Raw genomic sequence first — 15,352 nt, 5'->3', positions numbered from 1 at the left:
TTGTTGCTAAGTTTGCAGATGACACAAAGATTTCTATTTTCATAGAATCAGAGTCATACAGCACAGAAACAGGCTCTTCAACGCACCATATCTATGCTGATCAATAAATAATCAAACAACACTAATCCTATTTACCTGCACTCGTTCCATAGCTTTATTCATTCACCGGATGAGGGTGTCACTGGCTAAGACAACATTTATTGCCCATCATTAACTGCCCAGAGGACAGTTAAGAATAAGTAGAAAGTGAGGACTGCAGATGCTGGAGATCAGAGTCGAAGAGTGTAGCGCTAGAAAAGCACAGCTGGTGAGGTAGCATCCGAGGAGCAGGAGAGTCAACATTTCGGGAATAAGCCCTGATGAAGTTAAGAATAAACCACATTGTTGTGGGTCTGGAGTCACATGTAGGCCTGACCAGGTAAGGATGGCAGTTTCCTTCCCTAAAGGATATTTGTGAACCTGATGAATTCTTCCAACAATCAACAGGGCCATCATTAGACTCTTAATTTCAGATTTTTATTGATTCAAATTCCACCATCTGCCTTGGCAGGATTCAAACCCAGGTCCCCAAAACATTACCTGGGTCTCTGGATTAACCTCCCCAATACCCTGGTATCTTAAGAGCTCGTCCAGGTGCTTCTTAAATGTTTTGAGAATACATTCCTCCACCACTCTCCTAGGCAGCACCTTCCAAATCTGAGCAAGTCTGAATAAAGAAGTTTCTCTTCATCTCCACTCCTTGCTCTCTTGCTGACAATCTTGAAATTGTGACCCTCTAATTACTGACAGAAACGTAAAATCCCTTTCCATATTATTCATAATTTTGAACATCTCAATAAGGTCACCTCTGCTGCAAGGAAAACAGGAAAAGTGAGGACTGCAGATGCTGTCATTACTGATGAAGGGCTTATGCCCGAAACGTTGATTCTCCTGCTCCTCAGATGCTGCCTGACCTGTAAGGAAAACAAGCTTAATTTCTTTCATCTTTCTTTGTATCTAGAATCCCTCATTCCTGGGCTGATTCTAATAAATCTCCTTTATACTTTCTCCAGGGGTTTAACATTCTTCCTTATATAGAACTCAACACAATACTACAAATGTGGTCTTATTCGTAGAGGTGTAGCATCACTTCATTGCTTTTATACTCTATGCCTCTATTATAAACCTAAGAATCCTATAAGCCTTTTTAACAATTGTTTCAACTTGCCTGGTCCCCCTCAGAGAATCATGAACATGAGACCCAAGGTCTCTCTATCCTCCAAATTTGTACACTTGAGTCTTGTTTCTTCTACCAATTCACAGTTGTTTCTTCTACCAAAATACATTACTTCACATTTCTCTGCATTGAAATTCATCTGCCAGGGATCTGCCCATTTGGACAACTTGCCAATGCTCACCTGAAGTCACTCAGCATCATCTTCATAATTCACTATTCTACCCAGCTTAGTATTTAGAGATTTTGCCTTCAGCACCCCTCTCCAAATCGTTGATGTAAATCAGAAAAAGTAAGGATCCCAATGCAGAGAACTGGGAATACCACTTTCAAGTCCTTTCCTTTCTGAGAAATGCCCACCTGTACGTCCCCTCTATCTCCTATCTTTTAATTTACTTCTCATCCATATTGCTAAGGATCCATCAAACCCAAATATTTCTAATTTGCAAACAAATGTTCCATATGGCAGTGTACCAAATTCTTACTGCAAGTCGAAATATACAGCTTCCACTGCATTACTCCCCATTCACTGCCTGTGTTACCTCGTCAAAGAATTAAATTTGTTAGACATGACCTGCCCTTGACGAAGCAATGTTGACTGCCTAGCATTTATTTTTCTCCAAGTGTAGCTTATCTTATTCAATACCATGGCCTCCATTAGTTTTTCCACTATTAGTGTTAAGCTGACAGATCTGTAGTTTCCTGGATTATCCTTTGTCCATTTCTTAAACATCAGTATCATATTTGCATGCAATGTTCCAATTATAGAATCATAGAGATGTACAGCATGGAAACATTTGGTCTAACTCAAACAACAGTACAGCACAGGAACGAGGCCTTCCAAGTCTGCACTGACACATTTTGCCCTTCCACATGAAAACTGTCTTCACTTACAGGATCTGTATCCCTCTATGCCTTTCCTCTTCATATATTTATCCAGTCGCTTCTTGGATGTTGCTACTGTGTCTGCTTTCACCACCTCCTGACAGCACGTACCAAGCACACACGATCCTGTGTGTGAAATACTTGCCCGCAAATCTGTTTTAAACATTGCCCTCACCCCTCACCCCCACCCCCTTGAACCTGTGTCCCTAGTAATTGATGCCTCCATCCTGGGAAAAAGCCTCATACTTTCCACTCTAACCATGCCATTCACAATTTTATAAACCTCTACCAGGTTGCCCCTCAACCTCATGCATTCCAGTGAAAATGAAACCCAGTCTATCCAACCTTTCTTCATAGCTAAATTCCCCCAAGTAAAAGCAAAATATTGTAGATGCTGGAGATCTGAAATAAAACAGAAAATGCCACAGAAACTGAGTTAATATTTCTTCTCTGACTCTTCTTTGAAACTGTGTATTGAACTCAAAATGTTAGCATTGCTGCTCTTTCCACAGATGCTGTCAGACTTGTTGGGTTTCTCCAGCACTTTCTGTTTTGATTACCTGTGAACTCCGGAGATTGAGCAACTTTAAGTATAACTTGATCTCTAATAAATAAGAGATAAAATTCCTCTACTCTCTGGGTACCAAAGATGAAATACATTATAAATAACCCACATATTTTATAAATACAATGAATGACTGAAGCCTCCTGTAGGACACCACAAACCACATCCTATTTTGAGAACATATGCATTATTCCTAAAGTCTCCATCTACCAAAATAACTCCTAACTGAAGCCAGTAAATTACTTCAATTCCATATGTCCTCACTTTTGTTACCAGTCTCTTATGTAGTGGGAAAGATGGAGGACAAAGAGGCAAAAGAGATGAAGCAAAGGAAACTGGTTATAACATTGCAGTACATGACTGGACACTGGCAGTGTCAGCAACAATGATCACAATCACAGCTGAAACAGATTTGTAGGAGGGAGCAAAGACTTCTGGCTATCTTGTGCTGTGCTTTCAATTGCACTACAGCCCCATGCTTCTGACCTTGGGCATTCGGTGTGGAGGGGTATAGTAAGTCAAAGGACTTCCTCGTGGGTATGTTCCTGGGCCTGAACAAGTGGCTATTATTAAGTCCAGGCAGCAGGTTATGGAAGGAGTCATAGCCCCTCTCCCACAGCTATATTTGTGTCCGGGTGTACTTGGCGAGGGAGCATACGTGTCAACCAATATTCTCAATGCCTTCAGGGACGGTGGGCATCATAGTGGATGGAATGCTTTATCTCCCTTTCCAACTACACTTAATTTAGGCCCTCACCCTTAATGCTTTGCAATCTCTTTTAATAGGTTGCGCATGTAAATTAACCAATTAGAAAATACTTGTGATTTCTCAATGGTTAGCATTGCTGCCCCATAGTACTAAGGACCTGGGTTCAATTCTATCCTTGGGTGACTGTGGAGCATGCATATTCTCCCACTGTTTGCGTGAAATTCCTTCAGGTGCTCCAGTTTCCTCCCACGGTCCAAATATGTGCAGATTGGGTAGATTTGCTATGCTAAATTGCCCAGTGTCTAAGGATGTGCAGGCTAGGCAGATTAGCCATGGGAAATGCAGGGTTACAGGGATAGGGTAGGGAAAGGCCTGCTTCCACACTGTCGGGATTCTTTGATACACTGCTGCTGGTTAATAGATGAAAAATAAATACCACAGGTGATTTGATGATGGGCAAAATAAGCCATTCAGATGTGTTTAAAAACACTTCTGAATATTTAACTGATATAAGAAAAGGACTTCTAGCTAATATTTCTTTAGAAACCAGACTTCTAGTTGTGATCATAGATTTTACAAATACAAGCAGAGAACCAGGATGCTATGCAGTCATACATTTACAGTTATATAGCACAAAAGCAAACCCTTCCAGTGCAACTCATCTATGTCAACCAGATATCCTAAACTGATCTAGTCTCATTTGCCAACATTTGATTCTAATCCCTCTAAACTTTTCTTATTCATCTACCCATTCGGATGGCTTTTAAATGTTGTAATTATATCCACCTCCACCACTTTCTGTGGCATTTTGTGAAAAAGTTAGGTGTGTTTTAAATCTTTCCCTTCCCACCTTAAACCTATGCCTCCTAGCTTTGGACTCCCTTACCCTAGGAAAACGACCTTGGCAATTCACCCTATCCATGCCCCTCATTATTTTATAAACCTATATAAAGGTCACACCTCAGCCTCCAATGTTCCAGGAAAAATGCTCAGGCCTATTCAGCCTCTCCATATAGCTCAAACACTCTAATCCTGGCAATACTAGTTGTGCTAAATTAATTAAAAAAGAAACAAAATTATGTTCAACTGGAATTTGGTTTCAAATTCTGAGCACATTTTAGAAAGGACATAAAGACTCTGTGAAGTGATACAGAAGGGACTTATGAAAATTGTTCCAGGCACGAGTCATTGCTTGAAGACTGAGTCAAAACCTGGAACTTCCTTCCTATCAGCATAGGTATATCTACACACTCATGAACTGCAGCAATTCAAGGAGGAAGTTCACCATCACCTTCTCATTTCACCATTTGAGGTGAGCAATAAATGCTTGCTTAACTAGTGACACCACATACTGTGGATTTTTGTTTTAATATAGCCAAACAGTCAGAGATGGCAGAATTCCACATGACGAATTTGGACTGGTCTGGTAAGATGGTGGAAAAAGATAGGAGAAAAAGTTGCAGGTTGTGGTGTAGAAACTGACGAATTGGATTGCTCAAGTTTGCACTGGCAGTTTCAATATATCAAATGGCCTCCTTCTGCTGTAATTCTGTGAAGCAGGACAATACCTTGGCTTCTGAATTATAACGGGTAGAAGCATGGGTTTTCTCAGCCAGTGGCCAGTTGGCAGAGATGGAAAGAATTGTAAAATAAGCTCAACAATAAGAATGTAATGAGATCTCTGTCAGCCAGAAACAATGCACGGTATTTTATGCGACATGGTAATTGCCTCTCTTGGGAGAGGAACCAACTTCACTATATAATTGTGATTATCGGACATCTTCAAGGTGCGTATTTCTGTCCTTTTCCTGACAACACAAGACTTTTCTCCATAAAGCTCCTCCAGCACAAGGAAAAAATAATTACCTGCAATACTGTCATCTCCATATTGCTTTGCCCACCGCACAGCCAGATATCTCCAAAATAAACATCTTTTAAAACAATTCTTTCCACTCTTCTGGAATAATTCTGCTCTGCAATAATCCAAAATGGACCACCTGGACCAAAAGGGCGAAGGAAAACATTCCAGACACCTGAAAAATAACACAGAAATAAAAGTAAAGTACTTGTACTCGGTGGAGGGAGGCGGGAATCACGTGTACATGACATCACTGAAGTTTGACTATAACTAACACCAATCAAAAATACATTCCTTGTCAGCAGAGACCTCAGAAAAACAGCAGCACACATTTATATCAGATCTTTAACATAGTAAAATATTCCAATGCATTTCAGAGCATAATTGTCAAACAAAATCTGACACCAATCCACATAAACAAAAATTAGAACCAGTAACCAAAAAGACAGAGCTTTCAATAAATGTCTTAAAAGGTGGAGGGAAGGAATTTCAGAGTTTTAGGCACAGGTCAACAGTGATTAAAATCAGACATGTGCAAGGAGCAGATTGGAGGAAGGCAAACGTTGCAGCAATGGAGACTGTGTCTGAGATGTCACTGGGCACCTTTAGGGGAGCAGCTGGGGAGATGGTGATAAGAGAGGTCATGATACACATTGGCACCAACAATGTACATAGAACATATGGTTAGCACTGCAGCCTCATAGCGCCAGAGACCCGGGTTCAAATCCCGCATCGGGCAACTGTCTGTGTGGAGTTTGCACATTCTCTCTGTGTCTGCGTGGGTTTCCTCCGGGTGCTCCAGTTTCCTCCCACAGTTCTAAGATGTGCAGGTTAGGTGAACTGGCCATGCTAAATTGCCTGTAGTGTTAGGTGAAGGGGTAAATGTAGGGGAATGGGTCTGGGTGCTCTTCAGAGGGTCGGTGTAGACTTGTTGGGCTGAAGGGCCTGTTTCCACACTGTAAGTAATCTAATCTAATCTAACAAGGGATGACTTCTTGTGTTAAGAATTCAGGAAGCTAGGCAGTAGAATGAGAGGCAAAACCTCAATGGTTGTAATCTCAGGATTACTCCCAGTGCTGAGCACCAGCAAATGCAGAAATAGGAGGATGTATGGCTCAAGCTTGGTGCAGGAGGGAAGGTTTTAGATTCCTGGATCACTGGAACCATTCCTGAGGAAAATGGGGCCTTTACAAGTGGGACAGTCTGCACTGGAATCAGAATGGGACTTACATCCTTGCAGGATGGTTTGCAACTGCTGTTGGGAAGAGTTTGACTTGTTCAGCAGGAAAAACAGTGTGTTAGTTCAATTGTGACATAGCATAACTTAAAAAAGGAACCAAGGCAGAGCACGTTCAGCCATATGGTGTCTCAAGGGAGTAAGCAGAGGCTGGATGGCCTCTAATGCCAGGAGAGGCGAGACAGGTGAGTTAAGGTTATTAACTGATACATGGAAATATGATATTGTGGCCATCACAAAGACATATTGAGGGAGGGACAAGATGGCAACTTGAGGCATCAATGTTGCATTAATCATGAGGGTGCTAGCGGGCAGTTGAGGAGTACAAACATAGTCAATTCACTAAGACGGATGAAAATTACAATAGGGTTTTAGGGGATTTCAACTACCCCATAATCAATTTGGATAATGATTATATGAAGAGTTTAGAGGGAACACATTTCGTGAAATGTATACAGGAGAGCTTCTAGCGTCAACACCTAATTCTGGGGAATGAAGCTAGACAGATGCTCAAGGTAACAATGGTGACAATTTTAGTGACAGTGACCACAATACAGTAAGTTATTATGAAAAACAGAAAAAATGATTGCAAAAAGAGCGTTTGGATTGTTCTTAGGCAGATTTTATTAAACTAAGGTAGGATATGGCCAAAGTAGACTACAAACAGTCACTTGAGAGTAAATGTACAGCAGAACAGTGGGAGACATTCAAAAAAGTACTGAGGAGAATGCAGGCCCAACATGTTCCCTTTAAGGTGAAATATAGGAGGAATAGCCCAGAAAACCATGGATGTCTAGGAATACTCAGGACTTGATAAAAAGAAAGAGTGATGTATCACAAGTACAAAGATAACATGCAATGGAGGCCCTAAAGGAAAATAGAAAGTGCTGTGGGGAGATCAAGAAATCAATTAAGGGAGCAAAGGGGTATGAGAAAATGCTGAAACAAATTACTGCTGATGCTGGAATCTGCACTGAAAACAAAAAATGCTGGAAATCACAGTGGCTTGAGCAGGTAATCTAGATTCAGCTATCTTGTCCTGTCTCCATGGATGCTATCTGACTTAGGATGATTTCAGGCACTTTTTGTTTTCAGGATGAGAAAATGCTGGTGGTCAAGAATAAGGAGAATCCCAATATATTCTTCAAGTGTATCAAGGGGAAGAAAATAACCAGGAAAAAGTTAGGATGATTAGTGACCAAGGGGGGAATCTATATATGAAGCTGGAGGACACTGGCAGACTGTTAAATGAGTTCTTCATATCTGTCTTGACAGAGGAGACGTACAGATTTGAGATGATGAACTGTGAAGTTCTCGAGCAAACTGATATAAGCAGAGGTATTGGAGGTATTGGCAGATGATTTGTAATATTCATCAATGATGTGGATGAGAATTGCTTGGTGGGGGTGTTAATGATAATTAAGTTTATGGACAACACAAAGATTGATTGGCTGATGACAGTGAGGAAGAAGGTCTTAGGTTACAGGGGAAGGCAAGGTGGGCAGATTAGTGGCAGATAGAATTTAACCCTGATACATATGAGGTGATGCACTTTAGAAAAACGAAGACGACAAGGAAGCAATTCACTAGGATGCTCAGAGGAACAGGGATGTTGGGTGCGTGTCCAAAGATTCCTGAAAATGGCAGGACAGATTAATAGGATAGTTAAGACAACATATGGGATGATTGAGTTTATTGGTTGTGGTACACATTTTAAGAGCAAAAAGGTAATGTTGGAGCACACAGTACTTTAGTTAGGCCACAGCTGGAGTAATGTTGTGGTCACCACTCTATCGGAGAAATGTGATTGCTCTGGAGAGGGTGCAAAGGAGATTCAGTGGGATACTGCCTGGAATGGACCGTTTCAGCTGTGAAGAGATGCTTGATAAAGCTCAGGTGGTTTTCTTCAGGAAGTTTTAGTGAGGGGAGCCTTTTGGAGGTGTATAAAATTATGAGATGCAGAAACAAGCTAAGTGAAAAACAGCTGTTCCCCTTAGTGGAACTGTCAATGACAAGGGGCATTATGTTAAAGGAGGTTTAGAGGGAATTTGAGGAAAACCTATGTTAACCAGAAAGTGGTGGAGTCTGAAATGCAATGCCTAAGAAGATAGCTGAGGCAGGAAATATCACAACTTTTAAAAAGGTACTTCACTGAACACCTGAAGTGTTATAACATCCAAGGCTGTGGACTTAATAGGACTCGTGTAAAGATTTGGCAGTACAGACTTGACGGCCGAAGGGTCTCTTCTGTAGTCTATCATTCTATGAACAGAAGCAGTGTTAATGACACTGGACTGGTAATCCACAATCCTGGGCTAATGCTCTGAAAGGATGGATTCAAATCCCACTATGGCAGAGGGTAAAATCTGACATTTTTTTTCCAAAATCTGGAATTAAAACGTAAACTAATAATGACCATTGTCAATCGACATAAACACCCAGCAGGTTCACTGGATATCCTTGAGAGAAGGAAACCTGCCATCCTTACTTAATCTGGTCTACATGTGACTCCAAATTCCGAATTTAACTGCCCTTTGAAACGGCCTCAATCAGGTGAAAGACAAATGGGATGAACAACAAATGCAGTGGTGCACATATTCCATGTGAGAATAAAGAAAAGAATGCTGAAATTATATCAGGCAGATTTCAAAGACATTGAAGTTTATGCCTTGAATAACATTGAATCATAGTATCACTACAGTGTGGAAGCAGATCATTCAGTCCACACCAACCGTCTGAAGCTCATATCACCCAGACTCAACACCCTGCCCTTTCCTTGTAACCCTGCATTTCCCCTGGCTAATCCACCTAGCCTGCACATCCCTGGACACTATGGGCAATTTAGCATGGCCAACTCACCAAACGTACATGTCTTTGGATAGAGGAAGGAAACCAGAACATCTGGAGAAAACCCACGCAGACATGAGGAGAACGTGCAACCTCCAAACAGACAGTTGCCTGAGACTGGAAATGAACTTGGGCCCCTGGTGCTGAAAGGCTGCAATGCTAACCACTGAGTTCTGTAAACCTGTCTTTTTACGTCAGAAGGAAACAGTTCCCAAGTAGAGTTTCATATTCAATAATTATTAGCAATGCAAAATCTAAGTCAAACTCCAGGAACTCCCTTCCTGACAGCACTAAGGATATACTTTGACACAAGGGCAAGACTGGTTCAAGGCAGCAGATTCACCACCACCTACTTCAGGACTGTTAGAGAACAGCAATAATACTGACTCTGCCAGAGACACCCACATTGCATGAATGAATAAAAAAAAGTTACAAGGTTAGACTTTTGATAAAATTTGTACTTATAACTGTTTGCACCTTTATGTTACTTTTTCCAGAGTGGAAAGATTTAATTTTGTTGTAAAGTTTTTGGTGAAAGAATACTTTCATCCTCAAAGATATGTATACCTCCAATCTCACGGTTCCTGATGCCCTTTAAAAATCGCACAGTTTAATGTACACTGCCTCTCACTGTTCCAACAAATGTACATCATTTTACATTTCTGTTAAATTACATCTGCCATGCCCCTGCCCATTTCACCTGTCTATGTTTTCCCATAACTATCCTCTTCACTGCTTGTGACATTGTAAATTTTGAAATAATATCACCACAATTTAGGTTATCAATTTATTTTTATTCACTTGTACATCATGGGCATCACTGACTGGCCAGCATTTCCTATCCCTCCCCTAGCTGCCCTTGAACTGAGTGGCTTACTAAGCCAATTCAGAGGGCAGTTGAGATTCAACCACATTGCTGTGGGAATGGACTCTGGAAGGACATCATGAGTCAGATCCACTATTTTGACCATCAGTAATGTTTCATGGTCATTAGTAGATTCTTAATTCCTGTTTTATTTTTAAATTGAATTCAACATTCCTCCATTTGCCAAGGAATTTGAATTAAGGTCTCCAGAATGTTAGCTGAGTTTCTGGATTAATAGTTTCGCGGTAATACCACATTCCCCTTAATATATATTCAAAAGAAAAGTGGTGGCAATACTGACGGCTGGCAAATACCACTGCCTGGTTCCTTCAAGTCTAAAACACAACTGTTACCATCTGTTTTCTGTACTGTGAGTAATTTTACATTTAGACTTGTCCTGCCAATTTTACTAGGAAAAAGTGAGGACTGCAGATGCTGGAGACTCCCCACTAACAGCCTCTCCACACCTGGCACTCTGCTAGTGTAAGAGTGCAAAACCTGCTCCCACATCTCCCCGCTCACCTCAGTCCAAGGTCCCAAAGGGATTCCAAACCCAGCAGAGATTTACTTGTATATCTTCCAACCTCATTTATTGCATCTACTGCTCTCCTCTACATCAGAGAGATCGAGTGTTATGGACCAGGCTAGGCCCCCTCAAAAAATTTCAAGAAAGTAGCCCGGATCCTAACTTTGCTAGTTGTTTTAAGCAGGGGTATAGTGGATATAGTGGATATTCCAGGAGGGATGCAGCTGGTCAAATCACTTAGTTTGAAACAAAACAGAATTTATTTACAAGATTACAGAATGAAGCACACAAAACAAAAATAAGAATACCAAATAACTTGACCTATTCAAAAACCCAAGAGATTATCCCAACTTAATGATGCCGTTTGACATCCTTGCAACAATCCCCATAAACATCCTTGGTGAGAGAGGGCGAGAGACTGTTCTTGGACAAGCAGCGTCACTGACTGACTGTTTTCGGTGAACAGCCAGGCTGCTAAAACCAAACCAGAGAAAAGCTGAGCTGGGAGAACTGGCCGTTCCTCTTTCATTGTACAAGTGTTTCTTTTAAAAACATGGCAACCTTTTGCCTGAGACAGTATCTATCAGCTATAATCAAATTGGCCCTATAATCCATCCAGGCCAGACTTTTCAGGATCACTGCTTTTACGACCTCTCTCAAAAAGCAGCCAAGGACAGCATAACCTCTTTAAAGGAGTAGCATCGGCACAATGCCTCCTTTAAAATAAAAACTATTAATAAAAAAAGGCTTCATTATAAAACCCTCTCATTTTAAATTGTTAGTACACAACATACATAGAACATAGAATAGCACAGCACACTACAAGTCCTTCGGCCCACAACGTGGTGCCGAGCATTTATCTTAATCTAAATCAACCTAACCTAAACACTCCTCAATTTACTGCCGTCCATGTGTTTGTTCAGCAGTCGCTTAAATATCCTTAACGTCTCTGACTGTTGTACCTCTGCTGGTACTACATTCAATGCACCTACCACTCTTTGCGTAAAGAATCTACCTCTGACATCTCCTCTTTACCTTCCTCCAATCACCCTAAAATTACGACCCTTCATGGCAGACATTCCTGCCCTGGGGATAAGTCTGTGGCTATCTACTCGATCTATGCCTCTCATTATCTTGTACACCTCTATCAAGTCACCTCTCTTCCTTCTTTCCAGTGTGAGAAGCCCTAGCTCACTCAACCTCTTCATAAGACATGCCCTCCAATTCAGGCAACATCCTGGTAAGACTCCTCTCTAAAGCATCCACATCCTTTCTATAAGGAGACAACCAGAACTGGGCACAATATTCTAGGTTAGCTCTACCCATCTTCCTGAACAAGGGAACAACATTTGCTGTCCTGCAGTCTTTTGGCACTATTCCTGCAGCCAGTGACAACAAAGATTTTGACATGGAGAGAAAGGCAAAGGAGACTGTGTTATTGGTTCCAATACAGAGGGAAGAACCAAATTCGGGGGATTCTGAATTGGACATTCCTCAAATTAAATTGGACAATGAGGAAGTTGTCAAAAATTGGGATAAATTATTAAGTTACCTTCCAGAGGAAAATCAAAATGCCCTGAAAGAGATACTACAATCACTTGGGGAGATATGTGGAAATAGGCTGGGAAGTACTGACCTAATTATGCATGATGTAGATATAGGAAATGCTGTTCCGATTAAGAACAAGATCAAAGAGCAAAGAAAATTACAGCACAGAAACAGGCCTTTTGGCCCTCCAAGCCTGCACCAATCCAGATCCTCTACCTAAACCTGTCACCTATTTTCTATTGTATTCCTCTGCTCCATGCCCATTCATGTACACCTTAAATGGTGCTATCATGCAAAATCCTTATAGGTATTAACCCTCTAAAAGGTGGCACAGGTTCAAAGGAGATTGAATGCATACGCTCAGAAAACATAATCAAGCTGCAGCTGTACAAAACTCTGCAGCGGCCACACCTGGAGTATTGTGTACAGTTCTGGTTACTGCATATGGGAAGGATGTGGAAGCTTTGGAAAGGATTCAGAAGAGATTTACTAGGATGTTGCCTGGAATGGAGGGAAGGTCTTATGAGGAAAGGCTGAGGGACTTGAGGCTTTTTTTTAGACAGAAGGTAGAGCAGTGACTTAATTAAGACATATAAGATAAGAGGGTTAGATAGGGTGGACAGTGAGAGCGTTTTTCCTTGATGGTGATGGCTAGCATGAAGGGGCATAGCTTTAAATTGAGGGGTGATAGATATAGGACAGATGTCAGGGTAGTTTCTTTACTCAGTAGTAGGGGTGTGGAATGGCATGTATGCAACTGTAGTAGACCCGCCAACTTTAAGGGCATTTAAATGGTCATTGGATAGGCATATGGATGAAAATGGAATAGTATAGGTTAGATGGGCTTCAGATTGTTTGCCAACCTGCAAAACCATCGAGGGCTGAGGGGCCTGTACTGTGCTGTAATATTCTATGTTCTAGCATACCTTATAAGCATCTTCACATAGCACACTCAGGTTTCTTTCTGTCTGGAGTCCTTATCACCTCACTTAATTTCCTTTCAACTTGATAAGGTTCATCTATCACTCGAAGTAACATTAACACCTTAACCTAAATATCAAAGTTGCAAGTTTTTGATTTCTTGTCTGTTTCCTGTTTCATTATATGCCATGATACGATTAAATGCTGTCCAGTCAACTCCTCCACTCTACTTAGTAGTTTCCTAAAATTTGACACAAAGTCCAAATATGTGGTCTCTGAATTATGACCTACAATTTCTCTTTAATCAATTTTAGCAGTCATCTCACTTCAATCCCAAAAGTTCATTCAAATGGACTGAATTTGGTTGATTCATTTGGTGGATCTCTGTTTGCAAAAAGTACAAACAGAATTCCTTTATCCCAATCATCTGGATGATTTTGAGTATAAGCCCTCAACATGGTATTTAGTGTCTGATGCCACCTTTCGAGTGCTCACTGCAACCCTGGATATTACGCTGTAGATTTGAATTGTTTTATTCCTGAGCTGTTCATAACTTCCTTGAATAATTTTGATGTGAAGTTTGACCCTTGATCTGATTGTACCTCTGTGGGTAGTTCATATCTAGTAAACAATTTGAGTAATTCCTCGGCAATTCTTTTAGCTGTGATATTGCGAAATGGAAGGGCCTCTGGAAATCTAATGGACACCTCCATTATTATTTACAAATACTGATTTCCACTTTTTGTTTTAGATAGGGGTCCTATGCAATCAATTAAGACTCTTGTAAAAAGTTCCTCAAATGCAGGAATAGGTATTAAAGATGGGGTTTTATTACCTCTCGTGGTTTTCCAATTACCTGGCATGTACGGCATGTCTGGCAAAGTTCAACTACATCCTTGTGCAGTCCAGACCACTAAAAATGTTTTTGTATTTTAGCTTGAGTTTTTCTCACTCCTAAATGACCCCCTAGTGGTAGCTCATGCGCTACCCACAACACCGCCTTTCTATAACTTACTGGCAATATGAATTGATGAACTCCTGCAAATTTCTCATCTGTCCAAATATGTGATGGTCTCCACTTCTTTAAGACATTTAGACATCATTCTTAAGATGATGTATGATAGGAATACATGCGGATTCTTTTTCCGTGTATGCCTTTTGATACAATCGCTTTACATTTTCATCTTTCTGCTGTAACTAAGTTAACTTATCTCTTTTGTCATCTATCTGTTCCTGGGTTGTGTCAACCATCTGATCAATCTGCTAATTCCACTTGAACTTTCTTATCTGCACTCTTTGATTTCTTCTGTTTCAACTGCTGACTTTGTGACCTTGTTACCACACAGTCAGGAAAAATTCCAGATATGTGTCCTGTAAAAGTTCAGTTGCCTGAGTTTCCACTGGCTTTTCAACCACAGTAGGCAGCACTCCTACCTGTGAACCAGCCATATTGTTAACAAGGATAAGTTGGCTCCTGGAACTGAGAGTTTGTCCAGTACTCCTCCCACAAGTTCTCCACTCATCACTGGACACTCAAGCCTCATTTTACATAATTGAGTGCTTCTTGTCTCACCGTGAATTCCCGTTACTAGTACTTTTTTCTGGCAACGGTCCTTCAGAAGTATACATCTCCTCACCTTTCAACATCACAGATTCAAAGGGTCCTGTATTTCTTAATATTGTAACCTCTTTACCTGCTGCTCCTGGCATATGTGAGTTAACTCTACTTTAACAGGTATACAGTTCAAGAAGATCTTTAACCAACCTCCGACCAGATTGTACATTCTGGTGCAGCTTTCTAGACTTCACTCTGCTTTCCATTACCATTCCAACAAAATTCACTGGCTTATCCTGTTTTCCTACATCTGGCTTCACAGTGCTTTTCCTAATCCACTAACACTGTGATTTCACGTGGCCTACTTTTTGCAGTGAAAACACAGGAGATTTTATTTTCTCTTTCCCCTTCAAAGGTTTCATTTTTACCCTGTGTTGTTATCCTTATGACCTACATTGAAATCTAACTTTCCCTTTCCAGGCAAGAATTTCTCTTTGCCCCAGCTTCTATCTCAAATTGATGTTGGAAGCCAAACTTTGATTTATGGACCAATTCAATCATCAGCCATTTCAGTTGATGATCTTGCCTTTTTAACTCTCTGCTCGTACACGAATTCTCACTAC

General features: G+C 40.9%; 1 protein-coding gene across 2 annotated transcripts in view; it reads right to left on the bottom strand.

The window, feature by feature from the left end:
• siae (sialic acid acetylesterase) overlaps positions 1-15,352 on the bottom strand; it is a 168,883-nt gene that overhangs the window by 141,581 nt on the left and 11,950 nt on the right. For both annotated transcript variants that reach the window (XM_087976542.1, XM_043676962.2), the window contains exon 3: positions 5,239-5,405. In XM_087976542.1, the coding sequence (XP_087832668.1) occupies positions 5,239-5,405 (167 nt within the window). The remainder of the gene's footprint in view (positions 1-5,238; positions 5,406-15,352) is intronic.

This window comes from Chiloscyllium plagiosum, unplaced genomic scaffold (assembly GCF_037043375.1).
Source record: "Chiloscyllium plagiosum isolate Xiang-an unplaced genomic scaffold, Cpla_swu_hap1 HiC_scaffold_29, whole genome shotgun sequence".
NCBI lineage: Eukaryota > Metazoa > Chordata > Chondrichthyes > Orectolobiformes > Hemiscylliidae > Chiloscyllium > Chiloscyllium plagiosum.
Note: the sequence above shows the minus strand (reverse complement) of the source record. Positions and strands in the feature narration are given on the sequence as shown.